Source organism: Xiphophorus couchianus, chromosome 20, assembly GCF_001444195.1.
Source record: "Xiphophorus couchianus chromosome 20, X_couchianus-1.0, whole genome shotgun sequence".
Classification (NCBI taxonomy): Eukaryota; Metazoa; Chordata; class Actinopteri; order Cyprinodontiformes; family Poeciliidae; genus Xiphophorus; species Xiphophorus couchianus.
The window spans coordinates 29,949,977-29,966,172 of NC_040247.1; the positions used below are offsets into that span (position 1 = coordinate 29,949,977).

General features: G+C 40.0%; 1 protein-coding gene across 1 annotated transcript; it reads right to left on the minus strand.

The window, feature by feature from the left end:
* Positions 1-2,256: 2,256 nt before the first annotated feature.
* mfsd4aa (major facilitator superfamily domain containing 4Aa) lies at positions 2,257-15,456 on the minus strand. The gene is made up of 12 exons (XM_028003160.1): positions 15,279-15,456; positions 15,012-15,096; positions 14,546-14,846; positions 11,823-12,021; positions 9,272-9,523; positions 7,476-7,605; positions 6,870-6,985; positions 5,810-5,983; positions 4,636-4,783; positions 4,477-4,547; positions 3,728-3,848; positions 2,257-2,846 (listed from the first exon to the last, which is right to left on the minus strand). Exons 3-12 carry the CDS (start codon positions 14,776-14,778, stop codon positions 2,794-2,796), a joined length of 1,497 nt encoding a protein of 498 aa, XP_027858961.1. The 5' UTR covers positions 14,779-14,846; positions 15,012-15,096; positions 15,279-15,456; the 3' UTR covers positions 2,257-2,793.
* Positions 15,457-16,196: the final 740 nt, after the last annotated feature.

A 16,196-nucleotide genomic window follows, 5' to 3' on the forward strand; every position in this document is an offset into this window, starting at 1 on the left:
GGGTTGGTGCAGGACACGCGCTCACTCAGATGGAAACGGTGCCTTACCGCAGCCAAGCTCAAGGTCAGCCTCACTAAGCTCTCTCACACACAGAGCTCTTTTTATTTTATTTTAAATTTCAGACGCCGTATCTTAGATGTCAACCAAACCAGAGAATTGGAGGAAGACTCTGCAGCGGTGTAATTCTGGATGCATTACTGTACATACAGACAGCGACATGAGCTGACGCGCTCGGCATGTAAAATACCAGCTTCACGTCGGCGGCCATGTTCCTTCTTAACCTGCCTCTAAATGTTTGCTCAGAAAGTGTATAGATAAATATATATATATAGGAGAAAAAAACCCTGTCTTTAACTCATTGTAACCTCCATTTATTTTCCTGTAATGCAATAGAATTCTCAGAATAATTTCTATTTTTGTAAATCAGTGTCTGCTTTTTAATATTCCTCTTTGTGCATGTTTTTTGTATCCTTGTTTTATTTTGTGTAATTTGGGGGGAATTAATGTTGGGGTTTGTTTTCTTTCTATTTTTAGGAATCAAAGCCTTATTGGGATAAAATCAAAGTCTGTTTTGTATGTTTGTTTTTTGATATCGTGTTGATATTGTACATGCAGATGTTGTGATCAGACGTTTGCACTTAAGAGTCGGGGGTTCCTGTCATATTGGATTCTGTCACTTTTCTAGGATTTCCTTTGATGACTAAAGAAATGTATTTTTTCCCCGTAAAGGGAGGACTTCATTATGCACTTGTATTTTCTAAGAACAAAAGGAGCTAAATCTAAAGTTTTACAGTTTGTATGGAAAAAAAAGACTAATTTGTAATTAGGCACTTGCACAAATATTTATAAAAATGTCTACAACCCATAGAACAGATATATAGAATAAGCATCTTTTGCTGTAAGTTTAATAGTAAAAACTATGAAATAGCTATAAAATGATCCCAAAGCTTATTTGTTTCTCCTTCAGTCGTCTTGGAGTTTAGTTTTGTCTTCATATCTGCTCTCTTGATTCTTTTCCTTGAAATGTAAAAAGTTGTTTTTAAAGAATGACTGTTTTTGCTTTGTTTTGTCCAGTTCGATGCTTATTCAAAATGTTTACAAGCTGCTTGTCTTGAGTGGCATATTGATGTGGGAGGAGCCTAGAGGAGTTCTGTACAACAGACCAATAATAAAACAAATGTCTAACTGACACCAGCTTTAATGTGTGTGTGTGTGTGTGTGTGTGTGTGAGAATCTGATCAGTCTTTGGAGCCTTGGTGGTTTCTTTAAGCTTCAGATCTGGTTCATGTTGTTGAAATCAGACGTTTTTTTCCTCCCCAACTGAAATCAGAACAAACTTCTCTTGTTTTAGATGAGTTAGAATTACCAAAATTATTTCTATTTCCAGATGCCACAATAAGACTCATAATGGTTTGAACAGATAAACAGCCTTTTTAAACACGTATTGCTATGAATTAAAATCCTTTCAATGAGATGACAAAATGCAGGAGTGACCAGAGTTTCCTCCAGCTGGATAGATGACAGTATTGGTGTCCACAAGTTCACACAGGTGGCTGATGCAAATTATTTCAAATAATGCTAAATTATTAGCGACAAATTAAATTCTTAGAGTACTTTGTCAAAACACAAAGTACTCGTCTGTTAAACACTTTTTGGATTCTCTATTTTCTCAGTAAATGGAACATTTATCCACCGGCTTCAATTCAAAAGCCGACTGATGCACCCAAATCTGCTTTTCATTATTTTTTTAAGGTTGACTCAAAACAGCAAGTTAAAAAAAAAAAAAAGGGAGCAAAGTCTTTTTCTTAATGCTCATAAAGCTTTTTCTATTTATTTCAATATTCTGATTCAACAACATTTATCCCAAAGGGAAATTAAATATTTTAGTACTTCTGGCTAATGCAGATCTCCAGCAGCAGTCAGTCTGACTGACTGAGGAGGCCTCTGACTGAAGACAGCTGCTTGCTGCAAGCAGCTCAACACTCAGGGACAAAAAATAATTCTTCGTAACATGTCCTGGATGAAGACAGTTGTTGGCTCAGATGTAAAACAATTCGTTGTTGCCACAGTTGCGCATCATAAATGTTGATGAACCAGAGGGAATAATTGTCCAAAGATTGAACCCCTCAGTTTGAGCGACACAGTTCTAGAACAATAGGATCTACAGTGATTTATGCGTTTAAGAAAACTGATTAGATTATTTGTTTAGTTAAAGTATTGGAAGTTCTGTTCATTGACTAGCAGTAAAAAAAAAACTTTTTCAGTGATTTTAGGATTGTTTTTATTATTATATCTTGGGAAATGTGACAAAAGGTTTGGACACTGCTGTGAGAAGAAACCAGCACTGCCTGTTGCTGTGCCCTGCCAGTCAGCTGGCTGAAATAAAGCCGTTACACTTTTCTGTTGCTCTCGTGAAAGACAGCAGGTCTTCATCAACCTGATATATTTCTTTTTATACCACAGAAGAAAAGAAACATTTCTGCTCAATAAACACTTGAAAAATGAAACCAACTCCTGTTTTAATTGTTACTTTTTCCTCAAGGCTAAATGGCAAAAAATAAAACAATAGAAAACAACAATATCATATTAGCAGCAAGAGGAAAAAATGTTTCCCTTGGTTTTAAATAAAGCAGTTTGATCAAGTTTGATGTGTCTGTTTAAAGTGTTTGTTGTACCATGTTACAGTGGAACGGCGGTTCTGATTCTGTCACACTGACTCAAGCCCAGAAACCCTGAGCTTAGGAACCGTCCTCAGACTAAAGCAGTCAGTCCAGCTGTCAAGACGTCTGGACATCAGGAGCCGCCGCTCTTTGGCTCATCCTTCATGTCCAGACATGGAGACGAATCTGAAAGACAAACGTTTGCAACTGAAGTTCAGTCAAAGGTTAGACGCTTAGATTCAAACGAATGCATGCATCGTTGATTCCTGGATAGCTCCTATATTTTTCCAAGCTGGTTGGAGCAACACACACACACCCCGAGCTCCAACCCTAAAACATCAGAGCAAAACAGATGCCAAATATGTTGATCTCTGTCACTAAAGTACCACAGAGTGTTAGAGCCAGGCTAAGAAGTTTCAACAGTAAAGTCATAACATTATGAGAATAAAGTCAAATGACAACATCGTGATAAAATCAGAGAACATGAGAATAAAACAAGAGTATTGCTGTATGACAGTAAGGTAAAAAAAAAAAAAGCACAAGAAAACAAATCATCAGAAAGTGAGAATAAAGTTGTAATAATGTGAGAGTAAAGTCATAATATCTGAGTAAGGTCGCATAGCAGGAGACATTTTATGGGAATTCCTCCAGGAAAAAAAAAAATTAAATGAGGAACATTGAGCATCTTGTGAAGTTATACTTTGGAATCGGCTTTACAAATAAGGACTTAATCTTTTAACAAATCACCATCAAATAATTGTCAGTAACAGGATTTTAAAACACTGCAAAAAAACCACAGAGTCCATTTCCAAGAAAGAATCAGAGACTAGACCAGCTGGTCCCTTCAGATCTTTAACTGTTACAGCTTTGCTCGCATTAAAAACCCCCAACTTTTTTCTTGTAATTTTCTGACATTCTGGTAATATTGTGTCTTCATTCTACTAATATTAAGACTTTATTCTCATATTTAAAAAGATAAATCTTAGTCTGGCTCCAGGACTCCATTGCTGGTGTCTGAGCTTGAGGACGTGCAGTGCGGTGTTGGCTCTGTGTTTGACTGGATCTACCTGTCTGATGGTTTCTGTGAACACGGTGGGTGTAGAGGAGCAGCAGGAACAGACAGAAGCCAATGAAGGATGTTATGGTCGTACACAACAGGAAGGAATAGCTGCCTTTACTGTGGATCACCTACAGAAAGCAACACACACAAACACACACACACCCTGAGCTCCAACCCTCAAACATCAGCTGTAAGGTTTGGATAACAGGGTAGAGGTCATTTACTGCTGCTACTTCACATAGCTTAACTAATCTAATCTACCAAATTAAATCAGGATTTCAATGGGGTGTTTTAACAACAAAAGTTTGAAATTGAAAAAGGAAAATCAACTGTCAGAAACCAGCAGTCGGTGCATCTCTAGTTAGAGGTCTATCAAAACCAAAAAACAAAGAAAGGCATCAATCACTAAGTCTGAGTTTTGTTTACAGAGACTTCCTAATCCATTTTATTTGCCGTTTCTGTTGTGTGGAGCTTTTATTAACGTTTCATTTATTGGTTTTGGATTTTGTGTCTTATTTTGGATATTTAATTTATCTTCTACCTCCAGTGTGAACTGTTTGCAAAAATTACAGTTTATTGATCCTTGAGAGGGCAAACTTGCTTTCTTATCCCATTTTCTTATCCCAACTGTAACTTCAAATCCAATTTGAAGTGATTGATCCGGAGCGCAGCTGGAAAGGAACGGCTTCAGACAAATATTTCCTGTAACGTTTCATGTGGTCAGAGTCTCCAACAACCAGACGGGACGATTCTCACCGATCCCACAAGCAGCTGCAGCAGCATCTCTCCTGTGCTGGCGCTCGTCACCAGGACGATTGTGGCGGAGCCTTCGACGTACAGAAAACAAACAAGTCGGCATGGAGACCAGGAGCAACAGGTAAGATGAAGTGATGGAGGAGCAGAGTGCTATGTGACCTTTGTAGTCCAGGACGTCCTCAGTGAAGGCCAGCATGGAGGGGAACACGCTGCTGATGCACAGGCCCAGCACACAGCTGGCTATGAACAGAAACACATGGCTGGTGTAGAAGATCAGGAGCAGGAGCTGGACCAGGATGATGCCCACCTGACACACACACACACACACACACACACACACACACACACACGTTTGCATGACTATCTCTGTGGGGACTTTCAATTGACTTCCATTCATTTATACAGTCTAAACCTTACCTAAACCCTAACCAAAACTCAATTCAGACTTTAGTCCTAAATCTAACCCCTGACCCAAAAACAGTGTTTCCCCTCATGGGGGCCAGGCTTCGGTCCCCATGAGGAGCAGTGGGTCCCCACAACGTAGTATATGTCAGGAAAATGGTCCCCACAAGGTGTTACACATGCTGTGGTGAACGGCTTGGAGTTGCAGTAAATCAGGTGTTTATTTTTGTTCTTTTCATCAAACGTTCCTCTTCTGAGAATATTCAGTGTTTACAGACTCAGTTTGAATCTGAAAGCCAACTTCACTCTGGGTGGAGCTAAGCTCCGACACACAGCCTCTCATGGGAACATGGACATGTGCTGTTTTGTCTCAGAAAAAAAGCCCAACAATGAATGGCCCTTTATGAAATTAGAGACTGCATCATGTCTCACTGATATGAACGTTTCGGTAACACTTTATTTGACGGGGTGTGCATAAGACCGACATGACACCATCAAACACGACATAACATGTCATGAACATGAAGGAGTCTTTATGAATAACTGACTGCTGTCATGAAGTCACAGTCGGTAAATAATGACTCTTTAATGAAAAGTCTGCACTTTCAATGGACTTTCAATGCAACATCTAGATCAACTTTTGTTCATAACAGATGTTATATCATGATTATGACAGTGTCATGTCAGTCTTACACCCTGTCAAATAAAGTGTTACCGACGTTTCTAGCTCTAATAGTTGCAAGCAGCAGCTGCCGCTGTATGACGGTGGGCCTGCTTCATGTTCTGAGCAGGTATGAAAGAGACAACAGAATCAGAATGCCACACAGGCTTTGTGCAAACAGTTTAGCTCCCACATTGTATCCTGGCATTTACATTCCCACCCATTTCAAATATTTGACTCCAAGCAGCATGCCAGACCTCTGCCTCATACCAGACTAACGGAGAGCAGAGCCGGTGCTGGGTATCGGTAGGAGAAGAAGATGAAGCACAGCCTTCCTGCCGTGATGGAGGCCCAGAATACGCTGTCCAGACAGCCGGCTGCCTTGTAGCCCATGAGCAGAGGGGGGGAGACGGCGTAGGTGTAGACGAAGCCGGCGTAGCAGCCCTGCAGGACAAACCATGAGAGCAGCAGGTGAAGCGGAGCCGCTGGAGGAGGAGTTGGTGTCTGCATACAGGAATGTTAGCATGGATTAATGAGGCCAGGCTGGGCTGCTCTGAAGGTTTTCACCCGCCTTCAGATGGCTCACCTGACAACCAACCAACCAACCAACCAACCAACCAACCATTCACTTCAGCAGGTTTCACGGGATACAAAGTGAAACTTTGTTTTATTTTTAAGTAGACAAAATCCACTCCACTGACCAGGTGGGCATTTATCACTTTATCATTTATCGTGATAAATTTCTTGGAAGAATTTTGATTTATTGTCATGATAAATTCCAATTCACTCCGTTAAAAAAAAAAAAAAAAAAAATGTCCGTAATTTATTTTCAATAAATTTAAAAATATGATTAAAGGCAAATACTGTATGCAGTTTAGTGATGTAACTATTTACCTTCAGTTGTTATCAAAATGCTGTCTGTATCAAACATGACTGAAACAAAACATGACTTTGCAGTCTGAAGCCTTGAAATCGGGCCTCTGTCTCTTTAAGAAGCTCCTACTCTTTCCCACACTGCCTTCAGGAGAGACTTCAGTCTGGTGCTTTTTTTGAAGGACAATTTTGTTTACAGAGACTTCGACGTCCATTTTATTTGTTGTGGTTGTTTTGTTTGCTTATTTACTAAATGTAAAATGTTAGAAATGAAAAGACTGGTCCAGTCAAAGTTCAGACCTGAATCCAAATGAGAGTTGCTGGGAAGATTTGAAACCTGATGGTAGAGAAACCAAGAACAGAGGGACCTGCAGCTGTAACTGCAGCAGAGTTTTGGTTTAACTGAGCAGCTTCTGAACATCGGCAACAGAAAACATGCGTTTCCGTTTGCGCTCACTATAATTCCATCGGTGATGAAGACGATGGCTCCGCCCAGGGCGTGAATGATGAAGAAGGTAGCGGGGTGGCCCTGCAGGTTGCTGGGCCTGCAGCAGTCCAGTAGTCCCCCATGTCCTGCAGAGACAGGGAAGAAGATCTGTTGTCTTCACCAACATACGAGGGCTGAAATGATTAATCGTGATTAATCGTGAGTAATTGATTACTGAAATAGTCATCAACTAAATTAGGAATCAATTCATCGTTAGTTGAGGTATACAAACTCAAAAACAAAACATTCACTGAAAAGACACCATAGCCAGAGCAGGAATTGACTCAAATGTACAAAGAAATCTAAGCATTTTGGTTTTAAAATAATAATTTTAAAAAACTGTCAGTAAATATGTTCCATCAAGAACTCTTCACCTGGGTAAAAAAAAGTTAAGTCAGTAGAACTGAACTTTGTACATGTTGACTTTTTTAGCTGCAGATTCAACCTTTGCTGCAATCACTGATGAAGCATTCACTAAAAGAATGCTGTTTTTGTATTTCAGACAATAAAATTATTATTATTTTTGTCTACTTGTATTTGTGTGTATTTCTAATATTGCATTAAAACAGCCATCACCTTGCTGTTGCTCCTTGGCGGGATGGGAACTGATGTCAGGCTTCTGGCTGAGCAGAGGGGGGCTGCTCTGGCAGCACCGCACCAGTCTCTCCTGGAACATCAATGCGAGGACTGCTGCTGGGACAGGGAGCTGCACACACACACACACACACACACACACACACACACACACACACACACACACACACACACACACACACACACACACACACACACACACACACACACACACACACACACACACACAGCTGTTTACTCTAATGATGAGCAACGATTCCTTCCTGTCACCTGATTTCACTCGTGAGCTCCGTCTCATAAAAGTTGAGTCCATCCCCTCAGGTCCTGTTCAGATGGACCAAACCGGTCACAGTTGTGAAGAAGGACAAAAATGTATACCTGTAATTTATATTCCTACTTGGGTCTTTCTTTTTGTACAGAGAAGCAGGATTTGCTTCTTATCTCTGTGGAGATAAGAAGCAAATCCTGAGCATTCTGGTCCCGTGTTCCTCAGAGTTGTTTTCCAGGCTATGATAAATGCTTAATGTAATAATCCACTTTGCCGTTCAGTGCTTCATTAAACTGACTGTAATCTGACTGTTTTTGCAGAGAGAAAAGACACAAAGAGAATCCTGCTGCCTTCAGGCTGTTTAGCTCCAATCCTGTGTTAAACAGTGCAAATGTTGCTGCTGCTGTTTCATAATTCCACATTGATTTCTGTCTTTGAGCAATTTATTGACTTACAGTATGAATCAAGCACTCAGGCTACAGTATGTTAAGTCTCTAATCTGTAGGGCTGTAAAGATTCATGCAGCTTGCAAAATCATACAACACGCCTTAAAGGACCCATGAGACAGGACAGCATTTTGTTACATGTTTGGGAAAATAAATGACCACACTTTTTATTTTAATCGTTTCCCAAATTAAACTGTTTTAATAAAGAAGTGATCAGTGCAGAGACCATCTTACCTGCAGTAGAAAGATGTCATACCTTTGTGTTAAAAAGTAAATAAACCCAAAGGGTGGCAGAAGCTAAGCTGCCTTTAGCTAGTTAAAGTCAAACAGAAGATGTTAATATCAGCTGGATTGTGACATGCAGCTGTTTGTTTCGTTTAAACTGAAGGGAATCTGACGTCTTCTCCAATTGAAGAAGACTTCATTCATACCAAAGGGAAATGAAATGTGGGAGAGCCTCATGTCGTCGTAGACGGTGATGCTGTAGGCAGAAAGGCTCTTCAGTAGCAGTCAGTCTTGCAATGAATCTGGAAAAGCCTCTGACTGAAGACTGTTGCTGTTTGACTGTCTCATGACTGTCATGACATGCTAACAGCTCTACATCCAGGCAGCAGAGATCATGTTCCACAGTAACATTTATGACTCTCATGATGACTCATGGATGACATCAGTTGTTAGCTAGCTCTGCTAATCCAGCAGTTTGCTTTTGCCGCTCCCCTTCATGTCCCTGTCTGACTAGAAAGCTGGGCAGAGAGAGAGTCTGGGATCTGATGTTGATTATGGTGATAGAACTGAACTTCCTCCTTCTCTTTCTGCATCTATGGAGACAATTTTGTTCCAATCTGGAAGTGGAAATTTATTTAAGCTTTTTTTTTATCCACCTAAAGCTGCTGTAGGTTACTTTTAGATTATTAGTTTTTTAAATAATTGTTCAAATTGTCATTATGCCCTGACAGTATAATATGATAATCATCTCTGTGGTACTACAGTCATCTGCAGAAATAAAAAAAACATAACAAAATACGTATAAACATATAAACACATGAAATGTGACATGAACTCACATTGATAACAGCCATGATCCAGAAAGCGTACGACACCCTGGTGACGACCACGCCCTTCGTGTACAGAGGGTACAGGGAGGTATTGTGCAGCGTGGCGCCGTGTCCGGCCAGGGTGTTCCGGAGGTGTTCCAGGTCCGAGCCGGACGAGTTGGCAGTCCAGTTGGATGAGAGGACGCAGCTGTCCTCCGCCAGGAACGGGTCGACCACCAGAGGGCTGACCAACGCTCCGAGGCCAATGAAGAAATGCAAAGCCTGATGGGAGGAATGAAGGCTGAGGCAACATGAAGTGGTTCATAACTTAAGTAGAGGAAAAATACTACATGGGTTTAATTTTTGGGGGACAAATTTAAATTACTTGCTTCTCAAATCTGAGAAGAAGCAGCCAAATGGTGACCAGATGACAGGGCAGGAGGGGGAGAAACCTTTTTTGGGGGGATTTTGAGATGCCACCAAAACGCCTCAAAAAATATTTTGGTGGCCATTTTATATTTCATGACCAGACTGGATCTGTGTTTTAGGAATCCATAAATCTATTCTACCTTACCGGACCTGCACATTTCAGGTACAGAGAATGTCGTTCTTCCTTTAAACAATCAACATTCCAGAAAGCGCCATCGTCTCTTTCCAGGATAAATGTTGTCAGATTCCCATTCAGGGTTTTCAGCTGCACTCTTTGTATCCAGAATAAAACATGGTTGATATAGGACATAGAACTTTTACAAGAACAGACTCATTTTTATGGAAGCCCATTTCCGCCATGAACTAAAAAAAAATAAATAAATGAAATAAAAGTCATGAAGTCAGAATTTTGAGTTTTAAAATCATAATTATGAGATACTGAAGCAAGCCTCCTGGAGAAACAGTGCGACTTTGAATCTCATAATCATGACTTTGAAAGTAGAAAATATTACTTTTATTCTTATAATGACTTTATGTTGGACTTTTATTTTTTTCTTCCATGGAAAAAATGAGCTTCCAAACATTTTAGATGAGTAAAATAGATTATTATCATTTATTTAAGTATCTAATGTAATTTTGATCATAGAAAAACATTCACCTACTTTTAGACATCTATTTGAAGCTGAAAAAAAAAGCACTTTAAAAACATGCAAAAGTATTTTTGGATATCTGTTAAACATTTTCCGATTGTACCTTCACCTGATCTAACTGAATAATTATAATCACATTCAATAAAATCAAACTAAGACTTAATTTCGTTCAGGTTTGCGTTCATCACTAAAGCCTCTAACAATGAATCCAGGTAGTCACAACTGTGATCCATAGAGTTCTACTTTTACACAGTAAGACAGTCACTTTAATTATCTTCACTGCAAAGCACAAGCTGTTACAGTTTCGTTGTGTTCCCTTTCTAAAAGCAATGACCTGGCATTACTTTATGATTACAGTTTGAAAAGTCACAAACCTGCAAGTCAAGAACTTTCCCTCTCTAGCAGCTGAACCTGAAGTTTCCAGAGTTGAGCCTCGCTCAGTGCTGGTGCAGAACTAGAATTAAAAAAAACTTTCATTACAGCTCAGGCTGTGAATATTCCTCCTACTGTTCAACAGTAACTGGTGGGAGGAATATTTCTCTGACAGAGCAACTTCTCTGGCATGGTTCCACTTAATTAAAAACACAGAAAAAGATTAGAGATTGACCATGACCTCAGATTATTATCAGAGTCTTTGAAATAATTCAACTTTCTCACTCTTATCTGCAGGAAAAACACAATTAGTTCTTCCACTAATCTCTTCCCTCTCATGTCTGAGGTCAGTGTTACCTACTGATAGAAAATCAGAAGCTTGTGTCCTTGAATTGGAATTTTATTTTATTACATTTTTAGTTTAGTTTGTGGACAAAAAAGGTTCTCGTCAGGTAAAGCCACCCAAGTTTCTTTCTTATTTTAAACATCGAGTTGTTCCATTGTATGTAATGCATGAAAACACCAAACAAGTCTATTAATGATGACGGAAACGCAACCGATTGTTCTGATGAGTGATTATGACATTTCTTCACTTTGGTTCCAGTTCTTCAGTAAAGGCTGACAGTGGGTCCTGACCCTTGACCGGTTGAGAACCACTAGTCTGGAATGGCCCAGTCAAAGTCCAAACCTACATTCAATTAACAATCGGTGGTGAAGCGTAAAAATGGATGTTGATAGGCGCCGACACTGAGATGGGACTGAGCTTCTGCTGTTTTATATAAATATTAGACTGTAGAACATTTTCAATCAGAGGGGCTTAATATAAACAAACCACAGTGAGGACAAATCCATGTCCTACTTCGTGTTGGTCTGTCACATAAAACCCCAAAGGATCCATTAAAGTTTGGGTTTGTAACATGACAAAACGTTAAGGTTCAAGGGGTATGAATATTTAGCAAGGTACTGTTGTCTTATTCTTTTTTTATAATTAGGCTGGATGTAGCATTACAAATAATAATTATTATATAAAATGTATTAATAACATTTATTTCTGCCATAATAAATGCATAGTAGCTGCGTAAAATGTGATTTCATGACTCGGCAGATGGGGCCCAACAAATCTGACTGACCTGCAGGAAGACGGCAGAGTCCTTCTGGTAGAGCCTCACCAGCTGCAGGTTCCCGATGGTGTCTATGACACCCATGGCGGCTCCCGCCACTCCCATGGCGACGGACAGCAGGATCACACGGTGACACAGCGGTATGATGGCAAAAACGAGGGAGATGATGAGCGCCGAGACGAAGAGGGCCGACAGGGAGGACAGCAGGCTGGAGGAACACACACAGGCCAACATGTTAGCAAGCATTCTACTGGTGTTCCGAGTTAACTTTGAGTTCTGTGTTTCCACCCATGGATAGTAATACTGGTCAGGTTTCTCTGTCTAACTGGGTTTATTTCCTACATGAAGCCACTAACTCAGCTGCTGCCATTAACTACGTCTCCTGTGCTTCCTCTGTAGGGGGGACTACTACAAAAATCAGTGACTTGGGCTTCTTTTCAGAACTTTTTATTACCAAATGTGTTAAAACTGTGATCATATCCAACCTGAATGTGATTAAATGACTGGATTAGAATAAAATGGATTGAGTGGAAAGGTAGCATTCACTTTTTATGCTCTTCCAATCAACACACTTCTCCTCATATTCCTTCTTTTGCAGACTTTTCATCGTTTTATTTGCCAAGTAACAGAACACCCTGCGATCGTTTACCGGCGAAGTCAGACCTCAGAGCTGGGAATGATGTCACACCCAGTAACTGTGATCCAGTTGGAGGCAGATCCACAAATGGCACAAAAAAACATTTAGAGAAAATAAAACTGAGCTGCATACCTGAATATTTCTACAAGGCTGTGAATACACACAAACTCACAAAAATGTCTTCACATTGTCATCATGGCGTATCTGTGTATTGAATTTTGAGGAAAGAGTTTGATTTAAAACGACTTGGAACAGTAAAATGTGAACACTTTCTGGATGAACTGTACAAACTGCACTATAACATCCCTAACTTTTCATGCAGGAGTTTTTTAGTTTTTACAGACTTACTGGGATAAAGCACCCTGTGCTCGCAGTTTAAACAGGACAGCCTTGTACAGTTCCAGTAAAGTCACCTCGATGTTCCACTAACTTGTATTTACCCAGTCAGTTTATCACAGCCCTGCAGCCTCACTGCTGCTTCTATTTAATCTTTACTTGTGTACTCAGCCATCCCTGCCAACGTTCCCCTTTCCTCTTTAGGCTGTTCCTGATAAATTATATTCAACATCAGTGAGCTTCACATCAAACCTGGAACATCATCACATTAACAGCCACTAGAGACTGGTGCAATGACGTCCTTAAAACTACAATGTAAAACTAATTCAAACAAGCAGAATTGTTTAATGGTTGCAGGACCTACAGGTTCAAACAAGGAAACCCCACAGAGGAACAGCAGTGTTGTTCTGCTAAACATAAAACTGCTAACATCTACCAACGCAGCTTCCTGTCCTACTGATGTGAACATTTTAAGTTGGCTCAACTTTGTCAGAGGGCGAACTCACATTACCGTTAAATTACTTGAAAACGTTCAATAAAGCAATATTATTATTTCAGCCAAATCACTTGTGGGACAATTTGCTGACCAGCAAAATTGGTTATGGTATTATGGCCCATCCATAAACAAACCACGATTTTCAGATTTTAATTTGCAAAATCAAATGTTGAAAACCTGCTACAATTTTCTCTGTATGTCACTTAAAGCCTCGTTACGTTGATGCTTATGGTTATAGTGTGTGGATAGTGAAACTGTTCTACGGATATATTTGCAGTTTAGAATCTCCAAGTTTCCCGACATGAGCAGGGAGAACAAGCAGCTCAACTTGTCATTATTTAGTTTCCCTTTGAGGTTGATAAAGTATTTCTGAATTGAATCTGAACTGCATTACTCGGTTATTTTATCTTGAAAATGTGTTTTTCACTGTTTATGTACTCTATCATTTTATTTGTTATGGATTACAAACAGCTGAGTACTCCGCTGTTTGATTTAAGACACATCCTGCCGACGTTACCGAACATCAGACATCTTGGTGTCCATTTCCTGATCGGCGCTGCTGTCCCTCCCTTTAAAAACCATCTGTCACACAGAAACACAGAGAAATTATTTGCTGTTTATCTATTTCTGATTTGTTTGTTTTCTTTTTCAGACGGGGATTTCCTCAAGAAACATCCATCTTAATTCACGCGTGTGTGTCGTCACATTTCGGACATTGCACCGAGACAAGCAGGTGTTATTTGAATGCTGGACATTTGCCAGTCAAATGAGAAGAACTGTCAGACAGACGGGGCGCATGAATTTTGACAAAACTTCTAAACTAAAGTTTTAAAGTTTTTTTTTTTACCCACTAAGCCTTAAAACTACCTTAATTTATCTTAGAAGGTTAGGGTTAAGGTTAGTATCATGTTCAGAGCATAGAAAGGTACCGAGTCATTTTATTCAATCAAATCCAAATAAATAAATAAATGTATAAAAATATATATGGATTTTTTTCCCTAAATTTTTTACTGGCCTTGTCTGGCCATCCCTGTTAGAATTTACTGGGCCCACTGACAAAAGGTTTTGTCTGCATACTAAGATATCATAAATTAAAGATAGTCAACTTTTTAAATTAACTGATATTTTTAATTTAAATATATGTTTTAAAAAATCTCTTTACTATAAGCTATCGATGTAATAACGATAAAAACAATAACGATTTTAGCAGGATCAAACTTACAGGCTCCCCCACTAAAACTTTGAAGAACATATTTCTCTCACGTTTTCTTGAACAGTCCGCCCACGCTGCTACCCACGAGCAGAAAGAACTGCTGCGAGAAGAAGACCCAGGTGATCTGCTGCAAGGTGGACTGGGTCTGGCACCGCAGGTCCAGGATGGTGGGCCCCAGGAAAGCGATGCACAGGCCGAAGCTGAAGAACACGCTCCAGTAGGTGAGAGTTTGCAGCAAGTGACGCCTGAATAGCAGCCAGATCCGCTCGTCCAGCAGCCTCATGGTGGCTCCTTGAGAGCAGACCGATCTCCTCTCGGCCGCCTGCGGTTGGTTTCCTTCTGCTGGCTGGACTGGGAGCGGACACACAAAGTAAACACAACTTAATAAGTGTTGAGGGGGGAAAAAAAAGTTGAGCTTCATTTAATCCGATCGACGGATGTGATGCTGATTGGCTAATTCTGCGTGGAGGTACAGCTTCGTGGTTTCTAGCTTCAACATTTGGGTCTGCTCGTTACCACTTTGCCGGTGGCTTGTCCAGCTGATAGTGATGACGAGCACGAGGAAGCGAGTTCCCGCTCACGTGGAGGGAAAAGGGTCGACCTGTGGGATCAAAAAGTGACGTTAACGCGAATATACAACAGAGAAGTGGGGGGAACTAGCATAATATGGTCAAATAGCTGTCAGGAATTCGTTATGCTTGTAGATTCATTGACTTTTTCCCCCCCATACATTTTGATTTTATAGTGTTCAATCATACTGCCAGTGTGTTTTGTTGCCCTTACCGCTGAAGGTGAACGTCACATTCTTGGTGTTAGAGGTGGGTAACGAGCTCGTGGGTGTCCATAGTCAGTCCTCGTGCATGTTAGCAGTTCAACACAGCTGGATCAAATGATGGCTCGTTAGCAGCACAACACCGATGCTGCGTTCCAGTTACACTCGGAACTGGGAAACTCTATTCTGTCAATTAGAGCGGTCTGCGAAGTTTCCCACTGGGAAACTGGGAGTACCTCTGACAAGTTTTAACCACAGTTACGACTTGTAACAGCGCATATTGAAATGGACTTCGCGTTTCAAAATGGCCGCTCCGCACAGCAACAGTGGCGGAAAAAAAAATTATTTTATAAGAAAGACAAGTAAGAGTGTGTCTAAAAATCAATGTTAAATGTTGCTCATGTAAATATAAACTGAACAAATGAAAGGTGGTGTTTGCTTAAACAATGTTTGCAAACGATGCTTATGGGCGTCTCCATGATTAAATTCTGATTGCGTAACTAGAACGCTATCAGGTAGCAGTTCTAGGGTGCCATTTAAAATTCAATTAAAATCTAATTAAAATTACCTCCAATATATTTTCCAAAATAAACTTTTTTACGTTACTGCCGTGAGCTTTCATAAGTGGGTCAAAAATGATCCACATTAATTTCCTAAGAGATTTCACTGGAGCCACAGAGTAACATCACAGATCTGTGAAGGTTATGTTAAACACTAACTGTTTCAGTTTTCATTCCAACATTTTGTGTGTTTGTACTGTGTGAAAGAGAGATAATGAAGGATAGCACCATCAAGCTAAATAATCTAGTTTTATTCAGTTCAGTTTATTTCTATAGTGTCAATTCACAGCACGTCTAAAGGTACTTTATATACCTTAAGACCTTTTTAAGGTCTTATGGTACTTTTACTTAAGGAACCAAAAAAATATA